The sequence below is a fragment of the Ambystoma mexicanum genome, chromosome 2q, assembly GCF_040938575.1.
Source record: "Ambystoma mexicanum isolate Mex_15411 chromosome 2q, UKY_AmexF1_1, whole genome shotgun sequence".
NCBI classification, from domain to species: Eukaryota; Metazoa; Chordata; class Amphibia; order Caudata; family Ambystomatidae; genus Ambystoma; species Ambystoma mexicanum.
In genome coordinates this window covers 1,325,794,527-1,325,812,132 of record NC_090924.1, presented here as the reverse complement: position 1 = coordinate 1,325,812,132, position 17,606 = coordinate 1,325,794,527, and the positions used below count along the sequence as shown (strand labels likewise).

The 17,606-nt window shown below is 48.0% G+C and overlaps 1 protein-coding gene across 5 annotated transcripts in view; it reads left to right on the top strand.

Moving 5' to 3' along the window:
• AZI2 (5-azacytidine induced 2) overlaps positions 1–17,606 on the top strand; it is a 676,621-nt gene that overhangs the window by 138,838 nt on the left and 520,177 nt on the right. For all 5 annotated transcript variants that reach the window (XM_069648790.1, XM_069648785.1, XM_069648787.1 and 2 more), the window contains one exon: positions 11,890–12,110. In XM_069648790.1, the coding sequence (XP_069504891.1) occupies positions 11,895–12,110 (216 nt within the window). In that variant the 5' untranslated portion in view covers positions 11,890–11,894. The remainder of the gene's footprint in view (positions 1–11,889; positions 12,111–17,606) is intronic.

Below are 17,606 nucleotides of genomic sequence, written 5' to 3'. Positions count from 1 at the left end.
TGGTGGAGGCTGCCCCTGCACTGCTGGGGGGTGGGGGTGCAGGGAGACATGGGTGGGGGCCTGGTGGAGGCTGCCCCTGGTGGCTGGGGGTGGTGGGAGACATGGGTGGGGGCCTGGTGGTGGGTGCCCCTGCACTGCTGGGGGGTGGGGGTGGTGGGAGACATGGGTGGGGGCCTGCTGGAGGCAGCCCCTGGTGACTGGGGGGTCGGGGTGGTGGGAGACATGGGTGGGGGCCTGGTGGAGGCTGCCCCTGCACTGCTGGGGGGTGGGGGTGGTGGGAGACATGGGTGGGGGCCTGGTGGAGGCTGCCCCTGCACTGTTGGGGGGTGGGGGTGGTGGGAGACATGGGTGGGGGCCCGGTGGAGGCTGCCCCTGGTGGCTGGGGGGTGGGGGTGGTGGGAGACATGGGTGGGGCCTGCTGGCAGGTGCCCCACAGTGCTGGGGGTGGGGGTGGTGGGGAACATGGTTGGACATGGGTGGGGGCCTGCTGGCAGGTGACCCACAGTGCTGGGGGGTGGGGGTGGTGGGAGACATGGGTGGGGGCCTGGTGGAGGCTGCTGCTGGGGGGTGGGGGTGGTGGAAGATATGAGTGGGGGACTGGTGGAGGCGGCCCCTGCACTGCTGGGGGGTGGGGGGTTGTGTGAGACATGGGTGGGGGTCTGGTGGAGGCTGCCCCTGCACTGCTGGGGGGTGGGGGTGGTGGGAGACATGGGTGGGGGCCTGGGGGAGGCTGCCCCTGGTGACTGGGGGGGTGGGGGTGGTGGGAGACATGGGTGGGGGCCTGGTGGAGGCTGCCCCTGGTGGCTGGGGGGTGGGGGTGGTGGGGAACATGAGTTGGACATGGGTGGGGGCCTGCTGGCAGGTGCCCCACGGTGCTGGGGGGTGGGGGTGGTGGGGAACATGAGTTGGACATGGGTGGGGGCCTGCTGGCAGGTGCCCCACAGTGCTGGGGGTGGGGGTGCTGGGAGACATGGGTGGGGGCCTGGTGGAGGCTGCCCCTGGTGGCTGGGGGGTGGGGGTGGTGGGAGACATGGGTGGGGGCCTGGTGGTGGGTGCCCCTGCACTGCTGGGGGGTGGGGGTGGTGGGAGACATGGGTGGGGCCTGGTGGAGGGTGCCCCTGGTGACTGGGGGTGCAGAGGGACATCCGTTGGTGGGCAGTAGTGCAAGTTGACATGTGGGTCATGGCCATGGTGGATGGTGTGCCTGCAGGACATGTGCAGGGTAGGCCCCTGTGGTGTGAGCCACCTGCAGGGGCCGTGGAGGGTGTAGAGGGAACACCTGGGAGGACCCACACGTGCAATTCACGTGTGGTGCTCCCCGCGCACCCCTGTAATACACGTACCCTGATGGAATCGCGTGTGGAAATTCACGCGCACCCCTGAAATACACGTACCCTGCTGTAATTGTGTGTGTAACTTCCCCTGCACCCTGAAATACACGTACCCTGCTGATATCGCGTGTTGAACTTCAAGCGCACCCCTGAAATACACGTACCCTGCTGGAATCGCGTGTGTAACTTCCCCTGCACCCTGAAATACACGTACCCTGCTGATATCGCGTGTGGAACTTTACGCGCACCCCGAAATACACGTACCCTGATGGAATCGCGTGTGGAACTTCCCACGCACCCCTGAGATACGCGTACCCTGCTCGCACGGGCCCAGTCGCGTGTGGAAATTCCCGCGCACCCCTGTAATACACGTATCCTGATGGAATCGCGTGTGGGACTTCCCGCGCACCCCTGGAAAACACGTACCCTGCTGATTTCGCGTGTGGAACTTCCCCCGCACCCTGAAATACACGTACCCTGATGGAATCGCATGTGGAACTTCCCGCGCACCCCTGAGATACGCGTACCCTGCTCGCACGGGCCCAATCGCGTGTGGAAATTCCCGCGCACCCCTGATATACACGTACCCTGCGGAAATCGCGTGTGTAACTTCCCCTGCACCCTGAAATACACGTACCCTGCTGATATCGCGTGTGGAACTTCACGCGCACCCCTGAGATACGCGTAACCTGCTCGCACGGGCCCGGTCGCGTGTGGAAATTCCTGCGCACCCCTGTAATACACGTACCCTGATGGAATCGCGTGTGGGACTTCCCGTGCACCCCTGGAATACACGTACCCTGCTGATTTCGCGTGTGGAACTTCACGCGCACCCCGACATACACGTACCCTGATGGAATCGCGTGTGGAACTTCCCGCGCACCCCTGAGATACGCTACCCTGCTCGCACGGGCCCATTCGTGTGTGGTAATTCCCGGGCACCCCATAAATACACGTACCATGATGAAATCGCGTGTGGAACTTCCCGCGCACCCCTGAAATACGCGTACCCTGCTCGCACGGGGCCAATCGCGTGAGGTACTTCCTGCGCTCCCCAGTGATACACGTAGCCCGCTTGCTGTGCTGGTACAGGGTTAGCGCAGCCCTTTGCGCTGGATTGGGTATATTGATGGCTTTTCCCTGCGCGAGAGGCGTTCTTGGGGGCGTAACTGGCGCTGCTGCAGGGTCGCTGCGCCTCTGTGCGCCACGGCTGGTTTTGGTGGCTGGAATCCATGAATACGCTGTGCGCGGAAATGGATTTTAGCGCACGCGGCTGGCGCAGGGATTCGCACGCGCACACTGTGCGCCAGCCGCGTGCGCCACTTGTGCGCTGGATTCTATGAATTACCCCCTTAATGTTCGGTTTGGACTGAAGACGGCCTACTGTCAGTGTGGCAATGTTTGTGACAGTTTTCCTGTCTCTTCCACCGGCACTATGCAAACAAAAAGACATGGACCAAAACTACTTTCGTTTTATTGAGATTTCAATTTATTTATTTGCACTGCTGCCACCTAAAGGACAGCAGTGAAAAGTGTAATACAAATATTGCAGAATAAACATGAACAGAAATATGACACTCACCCAGACGGTCAAGTACTAACGAAATTATTCTCGAGCAGACTGAAAAGTACTTGACTATGGGAGGGGATTCTGCAAGCCCTGTTAGGCAGAATCACATGCAGTACCCTTTGGGAACACTACACACAATTAAGACTCAGTACAATTTCACCTTTGGTACAAGCCTGTACTACACAGTAATGTTGTAGCAGTGGCTGAGCAGCCAGACTTATCTCAAGAGTAAAGTGAGCAGTACAAGAGGTTACACAAAGGACTTGCAATCACGTTTTGAGATTTGGAGGTGGAGCGCTTTGCATCTTTTTGGACTTTCCTTTGAGCAGCTGCCGTATCCGTGGCATCGCATTTCCAACCGGAGGACGTCTTTTCGTGCAGCACTCGCCTGGCCTGGACCTCAGAAATTGACAAAGGTGACTGTACTCGAAGCACGTTGTGCACCCTCAGCCAGTGCTCACGTTGTGCATACTTGTCAACAAACGCTGTGATTGTGTGTCACCCCCTACTCTTCATGGTTTGTACTCATACGTTTTTCATCCTTTTTGTGTCTCCCTAAAGGACTTCCATCCACACTAGCCACGCCCCCCAAAAATCCCGCCCTGCAGCCCTACATTACATCACGTCACAGCGCACCCGCGCGCACACTCGGCAAGTACTAGAAGTACTGTTTGCTGTTTGCGGGTCGTCAGGATGCGGTCTTAGGTATTACTTACTTATTTACCTTTTACTTTATACCGTTTACCTTTTAGCTTAAATCTTTACACTTTCCCAACTAACTTATTTCTGTATTTGGTTTTTAATTGCATGATTCCTTATACTTTGACCACCAACATGCCACCTATCCTAGAGACTAGAACAAAACTGATTGAGTCAGGGCTTGAAAATGTCATGAGAAAAGCTCTTCTCCAACCCCGACTCACAAGTCTACTATTAAGTGTTGGGCGTGCCACCACTCAGCGTTCACATTCAGTCTCTGATGACATCAGACTATGTCCAAGTGAGGGGTTTTCATCTGAGGAGGCGGGTCAATCTGGCCTCTCGCCCCCTGCGATTCAATCTGTTTCTATGGAGCCCGAAGTTATAGATCAGCCGTCTGGCCCTTTAATCCCCGACCTCATGCACTCAGCAGCCTCCGATATTCCATCTTGCGAAGCCAGCCTGCATGGTGCCCCTACTGATAATACGCTGATAATAGCCTGTTCTGCTGGTGACCTACGGCCTGTTACAGCTCTTCTCCCGGGGGACACCAGGCCTCAACCTATCCTGTGTTCTGTTCTGGCCCAACACAAATTGAGACAAGCTCACACACATCTGACCATGATTGGAGAAATAGAGGAGGAGCATATTGAATTCATGAACCTCTCTAATCGGATTGGATTGAGGAGTGTTCCGAAGAAGTTTTATGTGTGCTCAAACACCAGTGACTTAACCCAGTTAGAACGAGGTCTTAATAGCCAATTTGGTACAAATGGCGAAACTCTTGTCACCTGTGCTGCCCCACAGTAATACATCAGTAGTAGAACCTATCGCCTCCCCTGTAACATGCTCTATTCCTCCCCCCGAATCAATTGAGGAAGCAGTCTCTTTCATAGCACCCACCCCGAGGCAACCACGTTTTGATCAGGGTACTCGAGTATCCGATTTCTTTCTGAACCCCATCCATAGAGGGAGATACTCCTTTCCAGAGGCACCAGCCCTGAACAATACGCTGGCAGCAATGAATACGGCCTTGCTAGCTGTGGCCAAACTATACAAGGGTTTGGATCTAAAAATCTCAAAACAGACTACCTGTCTTGAACAATTACACTCCCTGTACTTAAAAATGGCAACACGACCCAATCCATCTCTGGAGCCTCAAGAACTATTAAGTCCCAAGTCAACACAAGCAGTCTGTACACAAACGTATGACATCATTTCCATCTCTCATGCTGGTCTGCCACCTATTCAATCTAATTTGCCCACTGTGCTGGCGACAGATCAACCTCTTATTACATTTGGAGAGACCTAACATCCTTGACAGCATTACTAAGACATCTGAGGGCACTGAATCTGTCGCAATTGCAATATCAATTGGTAACACGGATGTTCCCGTGTCCGTGCCTGTCCGTGTGTCAGTGTCAAATGGTCACAGGGATGTTCCTGTGCCTGTCATTAGCCTCAAGGAAAATCAGCCCTCCTGCACATCCACCTCGAAAAAATTGTTTGAGGTTTTTTACAAGACCTCTGCTAAATCCACCACCTCACGGCCCACCAAAAAGAAGAAAAGTACAATCCGTTAAACTTAAAACGCCTGCCCCGAAAACAACAGTGGGAAAAAAACGGAAAAATCTTGTGGACTCATCAATCGATCAGATGAACATTTCTATAGCCAATTTCGGCACTCAGAATCCTGAGGTGACCCCAATGGTTGCGATGGCTGTCCCACACAAACCATTGGATGACCTAGTACAGCTGGCTGAGTGTAGTAATGAACAGCGAGGCTCCCAGTTTAAAAGCCCAGAAGCAACCCCTTTGGTCCCCCCAATTGTCACTGCAACAGTGTTGACTGAGTCTTCGACTCATCCAATTGTTGGTGCCCAGAGCGCCCCCATATTGATGGCGATTCAGACACAGAAATCCATTGATTCATATCTGAAGCTTCAACCATACAAGGCCTTACAAATAGTAAGACAGGAAGATTGTGATTCCTTGCATCCAATAACCGCGGGTGGGCAAGCCGGGATCCAATGTTTACAAAATGACATTAGACAAGTCCTACAGTCTCATGGTGACCTAACCCAGAGCTGAGTGGCTCCTGTCTCCCCAAGAGAGGACTCTCTTACGAAAAATTTTCAGGATCAAATTAGAGCCTCAGTCGAGGCATATTTGATACGCAATACCAGTCCTAATCTCCAGATGAAGCCTATGCATCCACCTCAGGTTCCCGTTCCTGTCCCTGATCTGACTCCAGTGTCTCGACAAGAGCTACAGGAATAAATCAAGGCCTCCATTGAAGCCTTTATTCACCAATCAAATGAGATTAACCCATCTAAACTGACAGAAAAAGAGTTTCCCTCGCTTAAGCCACTAATGCAGGGGCCTCAGGTAACCACTGCTGCTTACCAGGACAAGAGGGCTCGTTCCCTGGGTCGGCTACCAATGCCGTCAAGAGACCAACCTACACAGACCAAGGTAAAACAAGACCTATCTCACCATTGTTTCATAATCAAATGTCGAGATGCACCATTTAAATCCTATGATTTGAATCGGTCCAGCATCCTTAACATCTGTGCAGAAATCCCTGCTCTTTCAGCTATTTCATCATTGGACATCGACCGAATTGAGTTTATAAACCACACTGATCTGTCTGTAGCTCACATACATATCCGATCTTCATTGGTAGCTGAGATCTTGTGGCAGGCCAGAATGGTGTTGTTTGACCTAGGATTCACTCTATCACAAGAAACGAAGCCCGGTCCCGCAACACTACAGGGCCATATGCCACGTATATTCACATCAGCTTCCAATAGTTCCCCTTACCAAGAATTAACGGATCAGACCAAATCTGCATAACTATGCCTTGATACTAAGATCTTGAGTCTGATTTCTTGGAACACACAGGGACACACTCACCTCAATTCCATAACAAATGGGGACCTTTTTGACAGTGACATTGTTGCCCTTCAGGAAACATGGCTTGTCTTGCCACCAATTTGGGACTCACACACCATACTGTTCACCCCCGCAGAAAAAGGTGCTCATGGTAGACCCAAAGGTGGGCTTATACTAGCAGTGAAAAAGGACTGTGGTCTAGAAGCGACCATGTGCAGGTCCCCCTCTTTATCATTTCAGGTGGTAAAACTATCTAGCATCCATCAAACAATAGCAATTGTTAGCATCTACTGGTGCAGCAATACACTAACATCAGAAGACTTTTTCAAACAATTTGTGGAAATATTAGATGCACTGACCATTGAGACCGCTTTAAAACATATTTTAATCTTGGGTGATCTCAGTTTACATCTTATCTCAGAGGGGGATGTTGCCTTAACGGATGATGAAATGAAATGGTCCTCAATCATGGCTCAGCGTAATTTCCTGATGTTAAATGGAAATGTGAGGGGGGACTGCCCCGCCCAGTCCACCTGGCAAAGAGGTGCCCAGCATGCCATAATTGATTATATTTATGTCAATGCCAAAACTTTTCACTCGGTTCAAAAATTGGAAATTATCCAGACAGATTTAAGCGATCATCACAAACTTAAACTTTCATTTCAGATTGGTTATACTCGGGTGATGCAATGGTCGAATATGAATGTAACTGGTGCTGTTGTGAACAATGGGAGAAATAGATTGTCTTGGGATAAAGAGAAATTAAGAACTCTAGATTATAATCTTAAGAACATGTATCAGAGCAATCTTTTGGTTAAAGATTATACAACTGCCATAAAGCTGTTTACTCGAGTTATTAGTAGCAATGGGCTCATCATACAACGGCGCACACACGCCCATGATTTGGAAATAAAATATTGAAAATCTGATCTAAGACAAGAAATCGGATATTTACAAATCAGCTAAGCAAAGTTATAAGAAATGGCTCAGAATAAGAAGAGCAAAATTGTATGAAATGGAGGGGATGTCTATGCTCAAATAATTGGTATCAAAATCTACAGCTGATATCTGGGCACTGCTTAATCGTACAACTGACATACCGCAACATGTAGCCCAAATAAACTCGATTTCCTCTGAAATATGGCAGATGTATTTTCAGAAATTATATCTCTCTCCCTTCTCTGACATGCAATTAGATCTCCATTTATGCGCAGCATCAGGGAAATTCATGTTTGATATTGATGACATTAAACATTGCATCACGAAACTGAGCTCTTCTCGTGCAGTAGGTCCAGATGGGCTGCATAATGCAATGCTAAAGATGCATATCGATGAATGGGCAGGCATTCTTTATCGTATTTTCAATCATGTGTTGATATCTGTCTTTATTCCCGAGTCATGGAAAAAATCCATTATTCTCCCGATATTTAAGAAAGGCAATCACGAGAATCCTAGATCATATCGGCCAATAGCACTGTTGGACTCTCCGGGTAAATTATTCGCCAGACTACTTTTAAGAAAATGTAACACCTGGTTACAGGACAGTAACCTGCGAGATCCTTTGCAAACAGGATTTCTGCAAGGCATAGACACTGGTGTAAACATTGTTACTCTATCAATCCTTATACAGAGAGCCTATCAAAGAAAACAGCCCTGTATCTCGCCTTCATTGACTTTCAAATGGCGTTTGATGCGGTGCCAAGAGAACTTCTATATAAGAAACTGGCTGATGTTAATTGTCCATGGCATATTTTGAAATGGATAATCCAGTTATGCACCAATACCTCAATCCAGGTTAGACTTACCAATGGTGGTTTATGAACTCCTCCCATTAGAACCGCCAGAGGCCTGAAACAAGGCTGTTTACTAGCCTCAGCCCTATTTAATTTCTTTGTTTCCGACATCCATCGAAGTTTTAGTAAATTGATATCTGACGCTCCGAGAATTCTGGGAGTTCAGATTCAATGGCTTCTGTACGCTGACGACATGGTCTTATTGTCGCACACCCCTAAAGGCCTGCGTCAGTTACTAGGTGCTCTAGATACGTATACCAAAGCAAATGGCATAACAATCAACATTGCCAAGACAAACGTCGTCCAATTTGGCACTAGGAAACAAAGTTCAACACAGCTTCATTGGCCTCTTCAAAGTAGCAAGATTACTGTTACTAATGTTTATGTATACTTAGGTATGGTCATTTCCAACCTATGTGCCTTTGATCAGTACAACAAACAAGGGCTTCATAAACTTCAAATGTGTATCTCGCAAGCCAAGATCATCAAAGCGAGATACTCAAATTCTCTCTTCTACCGATCCTTACTGACTTTAAACAAAAAGTGGTGCCTGTTCTTTTGTATGCCGCTGAGACCCGATATGTTATACTTATTGGGCCATCAGGGAAGGTTGATTTTGGAGGCAAGTTTTACATCCACCAACCTCGCAACCACTACCGCCTGTAAGATATGAGTTGGGTTTAATTTCCCTATATGCAATCTATAAATGGAACTTATGCGCTTAATATCGCAAATGCCTTCTAAATCAAGCCACAACAGGGATCATTAACATCATATCCATATATCTATTAAGCTCCATGGATACTTTTCCGAAAGCTTGGCGTCAAAAAATCCAATCGATTTTAGAAAAAGCCCAGATAGATCGAACTCTACTATTAGAAAATCCAGACAAAGCAAGATCAAAAGTCTGGGAAGCTGACAGGATCTATACACGCCTTGCCTGTGTCAACTACAAACATTTTGAGGCCTTCCCATTTGCATTAAAGTGTTATAATACAGTGGCTGACTATATGGTGAGGTCCCCCAGCTCTAGCCACTGGAATGGCTTTATGAGATTTAGGTTAAATCTGTGGTTGACCAATGATGTATTGAATCGGCGGGGCAATGTTAACACCCATTTACCCTGCTGATTCTGTGAACAACAAGTAGAAACCCTTCAGCACTTGTGTACAGAATGTCATGAATTATTATCAATCCGCTGTGCTCACTTTAAGCCTTTATTTTTGGACCAACAGGTCCTGACCCCACAAAACCTATGGGACTTATTATGCCATACTAATAGAAAGGCCTAAGATATGCAGTGGTTAATTATTTGCATGAGCTAAAAGTCCCGATGTATACAGTGTCAAGATGTTGATTATTTTGTATACTGTAATCTGTGATGTCTACTGCTGAAATCTCGAAATGAGTGATGTTTTTTATTCTTTTATATGCAGAGATTTAATCTTTTTATTCACATACCATTTATTTTCTTCTTTTTGTAAATTGTTGTAAATTCTTGTATATGTGGTATGTTTCTTAAAGTTGAAAGGTCTCGATTTGATTCGCGACCAAAACAACTAATAATAAAAAAAAAAAAGACTTGCATTCACAGTGATTCAAACAAACACTCAAGGTTTCTTGGTAAAAGAATATACATTTATTTACACAGTCAGTTGGAAAACATTCCACTAGCCCCACAATCTAATACACAACCAATCAGTTTCTGAACAAGTTCAGGGGAGAAGTGGGAGCAAAATGGTACTTCAGTTACTTTAAAAAGGGGTAAAAAGACAAGGTTCTAAGAATCAACAGCACAAATACGTTCAGAGGTAGGGCAAATAGTTTCAGTTCACTACAACCAGCAATTCAATTCAATAGGCCTGGGCCAATGTCAATGTTTCACAGTCTTGGATAGGATAGCACAGTTCTGGTAGTAAACGTTTAAGTCTTTGCCACGGTTTTTTAGAAGTAGTTGGTCAGACGAAAAGTTAGATGCTGGTTTAGGGAAGGACAAGCCTTCAAAGTCTGGAAAGTTTCACAAACTTTCACCGCGGCCGAACAGAGTTCTAAACCGCACTTGCACAGCACCTTTAAAATGAAGAAGAGATGTAGCTGAGGCAGTTGTTCCTGGCAGTTCCTGCAGATCTCGCTGTTCCTGAGCTTCAGTCGTGGGGACAAGAAGGAAGACGTTGGGATGTTCCGGCACTGCCCAGGGAAGAGGCCACAAACTTGGCAAAACGTTGGTCTAAGGTGTGAGTGCCTCAAAGACCACAAACTGGTATCCTTCCCACTGGCTTTCCGGTTTTCAACAGCACTCTGAAGAAAATTTGACCAGTATGGGGACGGTGTCCAGGCGGCTTACGAGTTGGTTGTTCCCACCAAAGTCAAGGGAAGAAGTTCATCTTGAAGGGCTTCTCTGTCGATAAAGTTTCAGGCAATTGGGACCTGCAGCAGGGCTTCACCGGTGGACCAGGAGTTGCAGCAGTCATCTTCCTTCAGCTAGTCTTTGGTTCTTTTGTTCCAGTAGTCGTTGCTTTCCAAGTCCTAGAGGCCTGCTTTTAAACAGTTTTCCCCCATTCATTGCAGCCTGGCTGTCGCTCACACAGCAGGGTGGCTGTCCTTGCCAGACAGCCAGCCGGCCAATCACGACAGAGTGCATCCATGTTTCCTAGGAGACTAAGCACAGGGAGTTTCGGGCACCTCCCTCACATCCTGTCCACCCCAGACACTGAAGCGCCAGAGGAGGGCTTCAGCACTGAAGCCCACCAAAGGCCAACGAACAAAGGGACCAAACCTGGTTTGGCGCGCAGAGTTAAACACAAGAAGGACCTTTTCTAAAAGAAACAGCAAAAAAAGTCGACCAGAGTCTGTTTTTACAGATGGGTCTTGGGCGCCATATTGGAAAACATGGCTGATCCGATTTTTAGCTACTGGTGTTTGCGGTCGGGAAAAATCATGGTAGTTTGTTAAACCACTACCACCAGCCATTTCAAGTAGAAATGGGTAACATTTGACTGTTACATGAGTGTTTCGACTCAGGGGATTCTAGGCAAGCCCTTCAGCACTCTATGGGAAGATAGTGTGTGCTGGGTTTGTATATTTAAAGAGACTAGTAAAGTCAATTTAACTTTACATGCTCTGGGAGACAGTAGTCTGTCCCAGAGAAGGTATTTAAACCTTGGGGAGTCTGAAAGACACCCCTGTGCCACTGCACTGACGGTGCTGTGTGCCAATCAAGGTTTAAAATGAAGGAGAATGAACAATGCAGAAAACTAAACGCATCATTCTTCGTTAAGGGGGGGGGGGTCGTTTTTTAAATATATATTTTTTTAACACATTAGAAGTCTTTTCAAAGTCCATGATTCTTTGACTTGACGTGTGCTCTGGACCTTTATCCTTGAGTTATGGATTGCCTCATTAAGCCGATTCATTTTTTTAAAGCAACTTTTCCTTTTAGTATTTAAAGTACTGTTATCTTCAACGCTGTTTAGGGCAGTAGGTGAATGGATCATTTTGCTACTTTATGACTGAATCCATGTTTGGTTAGTGTTTTATTTTAAAGTTACGGACATGGTAAACATAGTTTCTCTTTTTAAGCATGTCTTTCTTTTTACAACAGTTGTCATGGAGCTGGATGATGACTTCTTTATTTTGGACCGTGAGAAAGCAGATCACACCTGGAGAAAAAAGGAGGCTCCCATTTCTTCATTTTCAGGCGATGAGTCTGTTGCGTCACACTTTGCACTTGTCACAGCATACGAAGACATCAAAAAACGACTTAAGGAATGTGAAAAGGAGAACTCCTTCCTTAAGAAAAGAGTTAGACTTCTAGAGGATCAGGTAACTGGCAGTCTTGGTGGGCTGCATAGATAATACTCTGATGAAGTTTGTATCTGATGTTATTTTATATGTGTTTTTCACCTGATTAAGCCTTTTACACTTTCCAACTGCCTGCATTTGCATGACTAAATTAGTCTGAGTGGATGTTATTTAAATGCAAATATTATTTGTTTGTAATTAACTTTTATTCCTTACATCATGCTACTGTACAAGGTAAAAATATAAAATTATCCGGATGAAGGTCATATGTGGCTTTAGAATCTGCACCCACCGATACATTTCCTCTCATGTGAAGCATTCTGATGGGTTACTCACTACTTGGTAAGGGGTCATGTAACTCCTGAACCAGCCAATCAAATTGTGACCTGCTTTTTAGCTCCATTCAAGGAATGCACTCCTTATTATGCTGCATATGTTATGTTACTTGGCATTTATATAGCGCCTTATGTATCATTGGTATGACCTGAAAGCGCTGGTAGGTTGAACGCCCTCGGGAACCAGAGTTCATGTCAGTAGAGAGAGAGAGAGGGAGAGAGAGAGAGAGAGTCGTATGGTGCTTGGGCGCACCGAATATGTGTGCAGCTGGTGTGGTTATTGCATGATAGCTGCTTCTTAGCGGTAGGTGTGGCGCTGAGGAAATCAGTTGGATGTGTTCAGTCTGGAGGGTGGACACCGAGACTGAGTTCTGGCTCTGTTAGGCCTGAGGAGACCCCTAAGCTAGCCGGAATGGGCGCAGCTAGCTGTGTTTTATTAACATGATGAGGTGTTCGTGGGGTCATTTGAGTATGAGAACAGCTAGGCCGAATGTGTCATAGCGTAGCTGTGTTCTGGTTGAATGGTGGTGTATAGGAGAGAGTAAGCGTAGTAGTGTGATATGGTGGGTATGAGCAAAGCGCCTGCGACCAAGCACGAGAGCAGGACAGGGGCCATACATGGCGGCACACGTATATAAAGCGACAGGATGGATAGGGTAGACCTGTTATACAGATAACATGGGATACAGGTACAAAGCATATATATAGCATAAATAGGAGATACAGAGATATACCCACTCCATCCAATCCACCAACTCTGTTCTTTCCATCCACTCCATTCACTCTCCTTTCCATCTGCACCATCCACCTTTTCCATCCGTTCCATCTTTTCATCCATTCCATCCGTTCCATATGCTCTAACCGCTCCATCCACTCCCTCCACTCCGTCCGTTCCCTCCGCTCTAACTGCTCCATCCGCTCTAACCACTCCATCCTTTCCATCCACTATCTTTTCCATACACTCATCCGTTCTGTATCCCACTGGGGTGCAAGGGCTTTCCAGCCTCCCCCCTGCCCCTCCCCCTCCGACTTTCTTGCTGGTTCTCTCTTGCTTCAGGGCCTGCGTGTCGCCTCGGGAGCGACGACGGCCACCTACTCCGAAAGCATTGGAACAGCCCCTGCATATATACTTATTCTGAATATAATATAATATATTATGAATATAATAGAATATACTGTATTCTGTTGTTCCATTGTACAGCGCCTTGGTGTAAAGCGCTCTATAAATAAATCAATCAATCACAAGCCCTGAGGTACAACGCAGTAGATGGGGTCTGGCTCCGCGAATGCTGAAGGTGCAAAGAGACTGGTTGTACGGTTTGAGAGAAAATATTGTATCCAATTGGAGGAGGAGAAGGCAGCGGCAGAGGTCAGGTGTTCTGTGAGTATCTGGTGATCGAGAAGATCGAACACGGCAGAGAGATCCAGTAGTAATAGGATGGCCAACTTGCCTTTGTCTTTATCCATCTGGATTTTTAAGTCCAGAAGGGCCTTTTCCGTGCCATGTCTAGGTCTGAACCTGGATTGGCGAAGACCTAGAAGGTTGTTATCCTCCAGGTGTTTTTGAATTTGGATGTAGGCCACTCTATCCAGAATGTTTAAGAGGAAGGGGACTGTGATGATGGGCCTATAATTGGTCGGTATGCTGGGGTCTAGGTTAATTTTTTTAGGAGGGACATAACCCAAGCCTCCTTGAGGTTGTTGGGGACGGAGGAATTAATCACAGCATCGATGAATGGGGCGAAGTCTTTAGCTCCTTCCTTGATGACTGGGGCAGGGCAGAGGTCTCCCTGGCATCTTGATGGTTTAAGGGCTAAGATAATATTTTCCACTTCTTTCGGTTTGACTGAGGTGAAGAAGAAGCGGGTCAGGGCAGGGGATATGGGGGTGGGGTAATGGTTCCCGATGGGGGAACAGTATTAGAGCTGATGGCCAGGCTAGTCTTTTTAGTCTCTATTTTGGTTTGTAGCATTGTTAATTTGTCAGATAAAGCTTTCTGACTTTTGGTACACCAGTCTGCATCCTTGATACAGGCTTCTGTTGCAACTTTTGAACTAACATTGCTTAGGATGGTACTAAATTATGCAAAATCAGCGTGTTCGTTTGAGCCTTGTTTAAACTGAAAGCATCAGTGTTTGTTTCCTTCTTTTGCCACTAGTCTTCCAATAACAGCATTGAGATTGAATATTATGAGATGAATGATGTGCCCCTCACTGGAGACCATTTCGTATGGGTAGGGAACTTTGATATCCATGATATGATAGGTTATTTATAACGCGCTTAATACCCAGAAGTTTCTAAGCGCGGACCCGGGGATTGAACGTGTGTTGCTCCGTGCTATCTTGCTTCCAAGGCGTGCATGTTGCCCCTGAGCTATCCTCCTCAGACATTTTCTTAGGAGAGTGCCTTATAGAACGTAAGAGACAAAAATACCATAACGTTTAAAAGATCATGGTGGGGGAGTGAAAACTGAGCCATCACAGTTATCAAGTGATTTAAAAAAAATAACCTAAATGAAAATGGAGAACCCGATCATTCTGCAATGCAAGATAAGCCATGTTGGGGGAAAACCAATCTGAAGAAGTGCGTTTTTAAAACTATTCTGATAGAAAGTAGTAGGTGAATACCAACTGACAAAGCATTTGTAAGGGGTGGCTGCAGATGAAGAAGCCTGGTTTGAATGTTTGCATTTTATCATAACCAGACTACTCGTCTTGCACTTTAACCTGGACTCCCCTGTAAAAGATGACTTCTCTGAAAGGTAGTAATGTGCAGCCAGGACAAACTCCTCAGTTTTGAAATGGATCCGAAAGTGAAGTTGAGCAACCACCATAGCAAATGCTTCAGAATGAAAAAATGTGTTTGCATGCCGTCAACTCTTCAGATGAAGGCCAAAACCACCATTTAAATGAAGTAGAATGCAAATGTTTTTATATGCTTCAGTCGTGAAAAATGAGGATGGTTGATGAAATGTAAGGAATAGTCTAGGATGTACAATTGAGAAGAGCAAGAAGTGGAGCAGGGTAGGAGAAATCAAATAAGTGAGATGAGGTTATTTAGTTTAATAAAATGTGCAGGCATTTGGGCCTATCTGGTATAGGTAGAGCTTATATTCCTTAGACAGCAGAACATGTACAGAGTCATCATTTAAGCTATAAATGAGTAATCTACATTCTTCAGCATGGTGTCTGGCATGGATTCACATGCTCATGAATATTCCCTGTCGTCGGGCTGGGAATCCTCGGTAAAGAAAAAATCAGTTTCGTTTCTGAACTGTATTTCTGCTAGTAAACAATCACTGGTCTCTGGGTCAGCCTGCCCCCATCCAATGACTGCCCTCTACCTAAGCTCCTCCTCTGGGAGCCATCTTCAGATTTTTACCAGACGTTCCAGTGTTGGGAGTCCTCGTGCTATAGCTCTCAAGCTTTTACTGTGTTTTGCGATTTTTCAAAGAGTTTAATCTCATTTTTTCGGTCAATCGAGCCTCAAGCTCCACCGTTTCTACTTCCGATCAACAGGGACCCGTTTTGAATTTTCTATGCCCCTCAAAGGTGAAGTTTTCGTCGAGTTTCGCTTCTTGGAGGATTCTGGAAGATCTTTGAGGCCTACCCCGCGTGGACCTGGCCCAGGACAAAGGAAACGCGACGCCCGGATCCAAGCTTTTCAGGAGCTGCCCTGGATGCGGATTGCAAAATTTCTTCAAGGAGGATGAGCATTCTTGATGCCTCTACTGCCTTCACGAAGACAAAACGCACGTGGAGAAGGACTGTGCGTTTTGCAAGAACATGTCCGAACGGACTTTGAAGGATCGGCGTATCCGACTCACCAACTGGCTGGAGGGGAAGAGCCCAGCAGCAGGTGAGAAGAAGTCTGAGCGGTCTTCTAAGACCTTTGAGGCCGCTCCGGTGACGGCCCAACAAAAGGCAAAGCACCGGGAGCGCTGATCGGTCAGGCTCCTCGGCTGCCAGGCAGGACGCATTATCACCGACGCCATCAACCACGAGCCAACGCTTTGGCTCGGGGAAGAGGAAATCGGAGAACCAGGGTAAGCTTCGGGAGAAGTCCCGATCGATCCTGATGGAGACAGCCGAGGGGGAGCGAGGCGGGGCCCCTCCCCCCAAGGTGAAGGCCTCAGGCGTGCCCAAAGTCGTGAAGGCCCTGATTCACCCGGCTAAGGCCTCGATCGAGGGAGTCGTGGCGGCCCTGGCGAAGCCTGCGGTGGCTACCCCAGTGGAGACAACCTATTGGCCTAGGGTTTCCCTGCCACCGCAGAGGGAATCCTCTTTTCAGCCCATCGATAAGACCCCCGTGAAACCCCAGGAGGAGAAAGGGGGGGCTTTGGTGGCCATTACGTACACAGATACCACCTCTGAAGAGGAACTGGCTGGCGTCACAAAGATCCTGAACAAGAGGTTCGAGGAGGTCCGGTCCTACGGGAGGGATCCCGACGAGGCAGACGAAAGCGACAGCAGTGCTGACGAGGAACCGCAGGCCGTGGAGGGGACGCAGAAGATCCTACTCCCCAACCGTCGCTCCCGTCGCAACCGGTGCCTATGCCACAAGACAACTCGGGAGCAATCTTGATGGCTATTCAGGCCTTGTGTATGGAGATAAGGACAAGGTTGCCCTTACCCCCAGCGGACGATCCAGCAGAGCCTGGACCGTCGGGAAGCCCACCAAGCAAGCGGAGGAGAAATCATCCCCCTCCCCTTTCCAGCCTTTACAGCCTTTACAGCCTTCACAGCCTTCAGAGCCTTCACCTCCTTCCCCTCTTCCGAGGGATGAGACGGGAACGGAGACCGCGACGATGGATGACGACTGTGGTGACAACGGAGTGGACCTTCCATCTCCACCCGCTCGGGCCTCCCCGCCTGATGAAATTGGCTCCTTCCACGCCATGATCGCCAGGGCATCTGAGCTCTTCCAGCTCTGCCCCGAAGAGCAGAAGAAGGAAGGTTTCCTCTACCAATGGCGGGAGGCCAAGAGGAAGACTGTCCTCTCAGTTCCATTACTGGACGACATCTGGGATGAGGGGCTGGTGCTCCTGAAGAACCCGTCCACGGCTCCTGCTATGAGGGACCGGTATGAGAAGAAGTACCGTGTCCCGGACTCCGCCCCCATATGCCTTAGGGCACAGCCATCCCCGGATTCGGTTGTCTCCGCGGCGGCCAAGAAGAAAGCA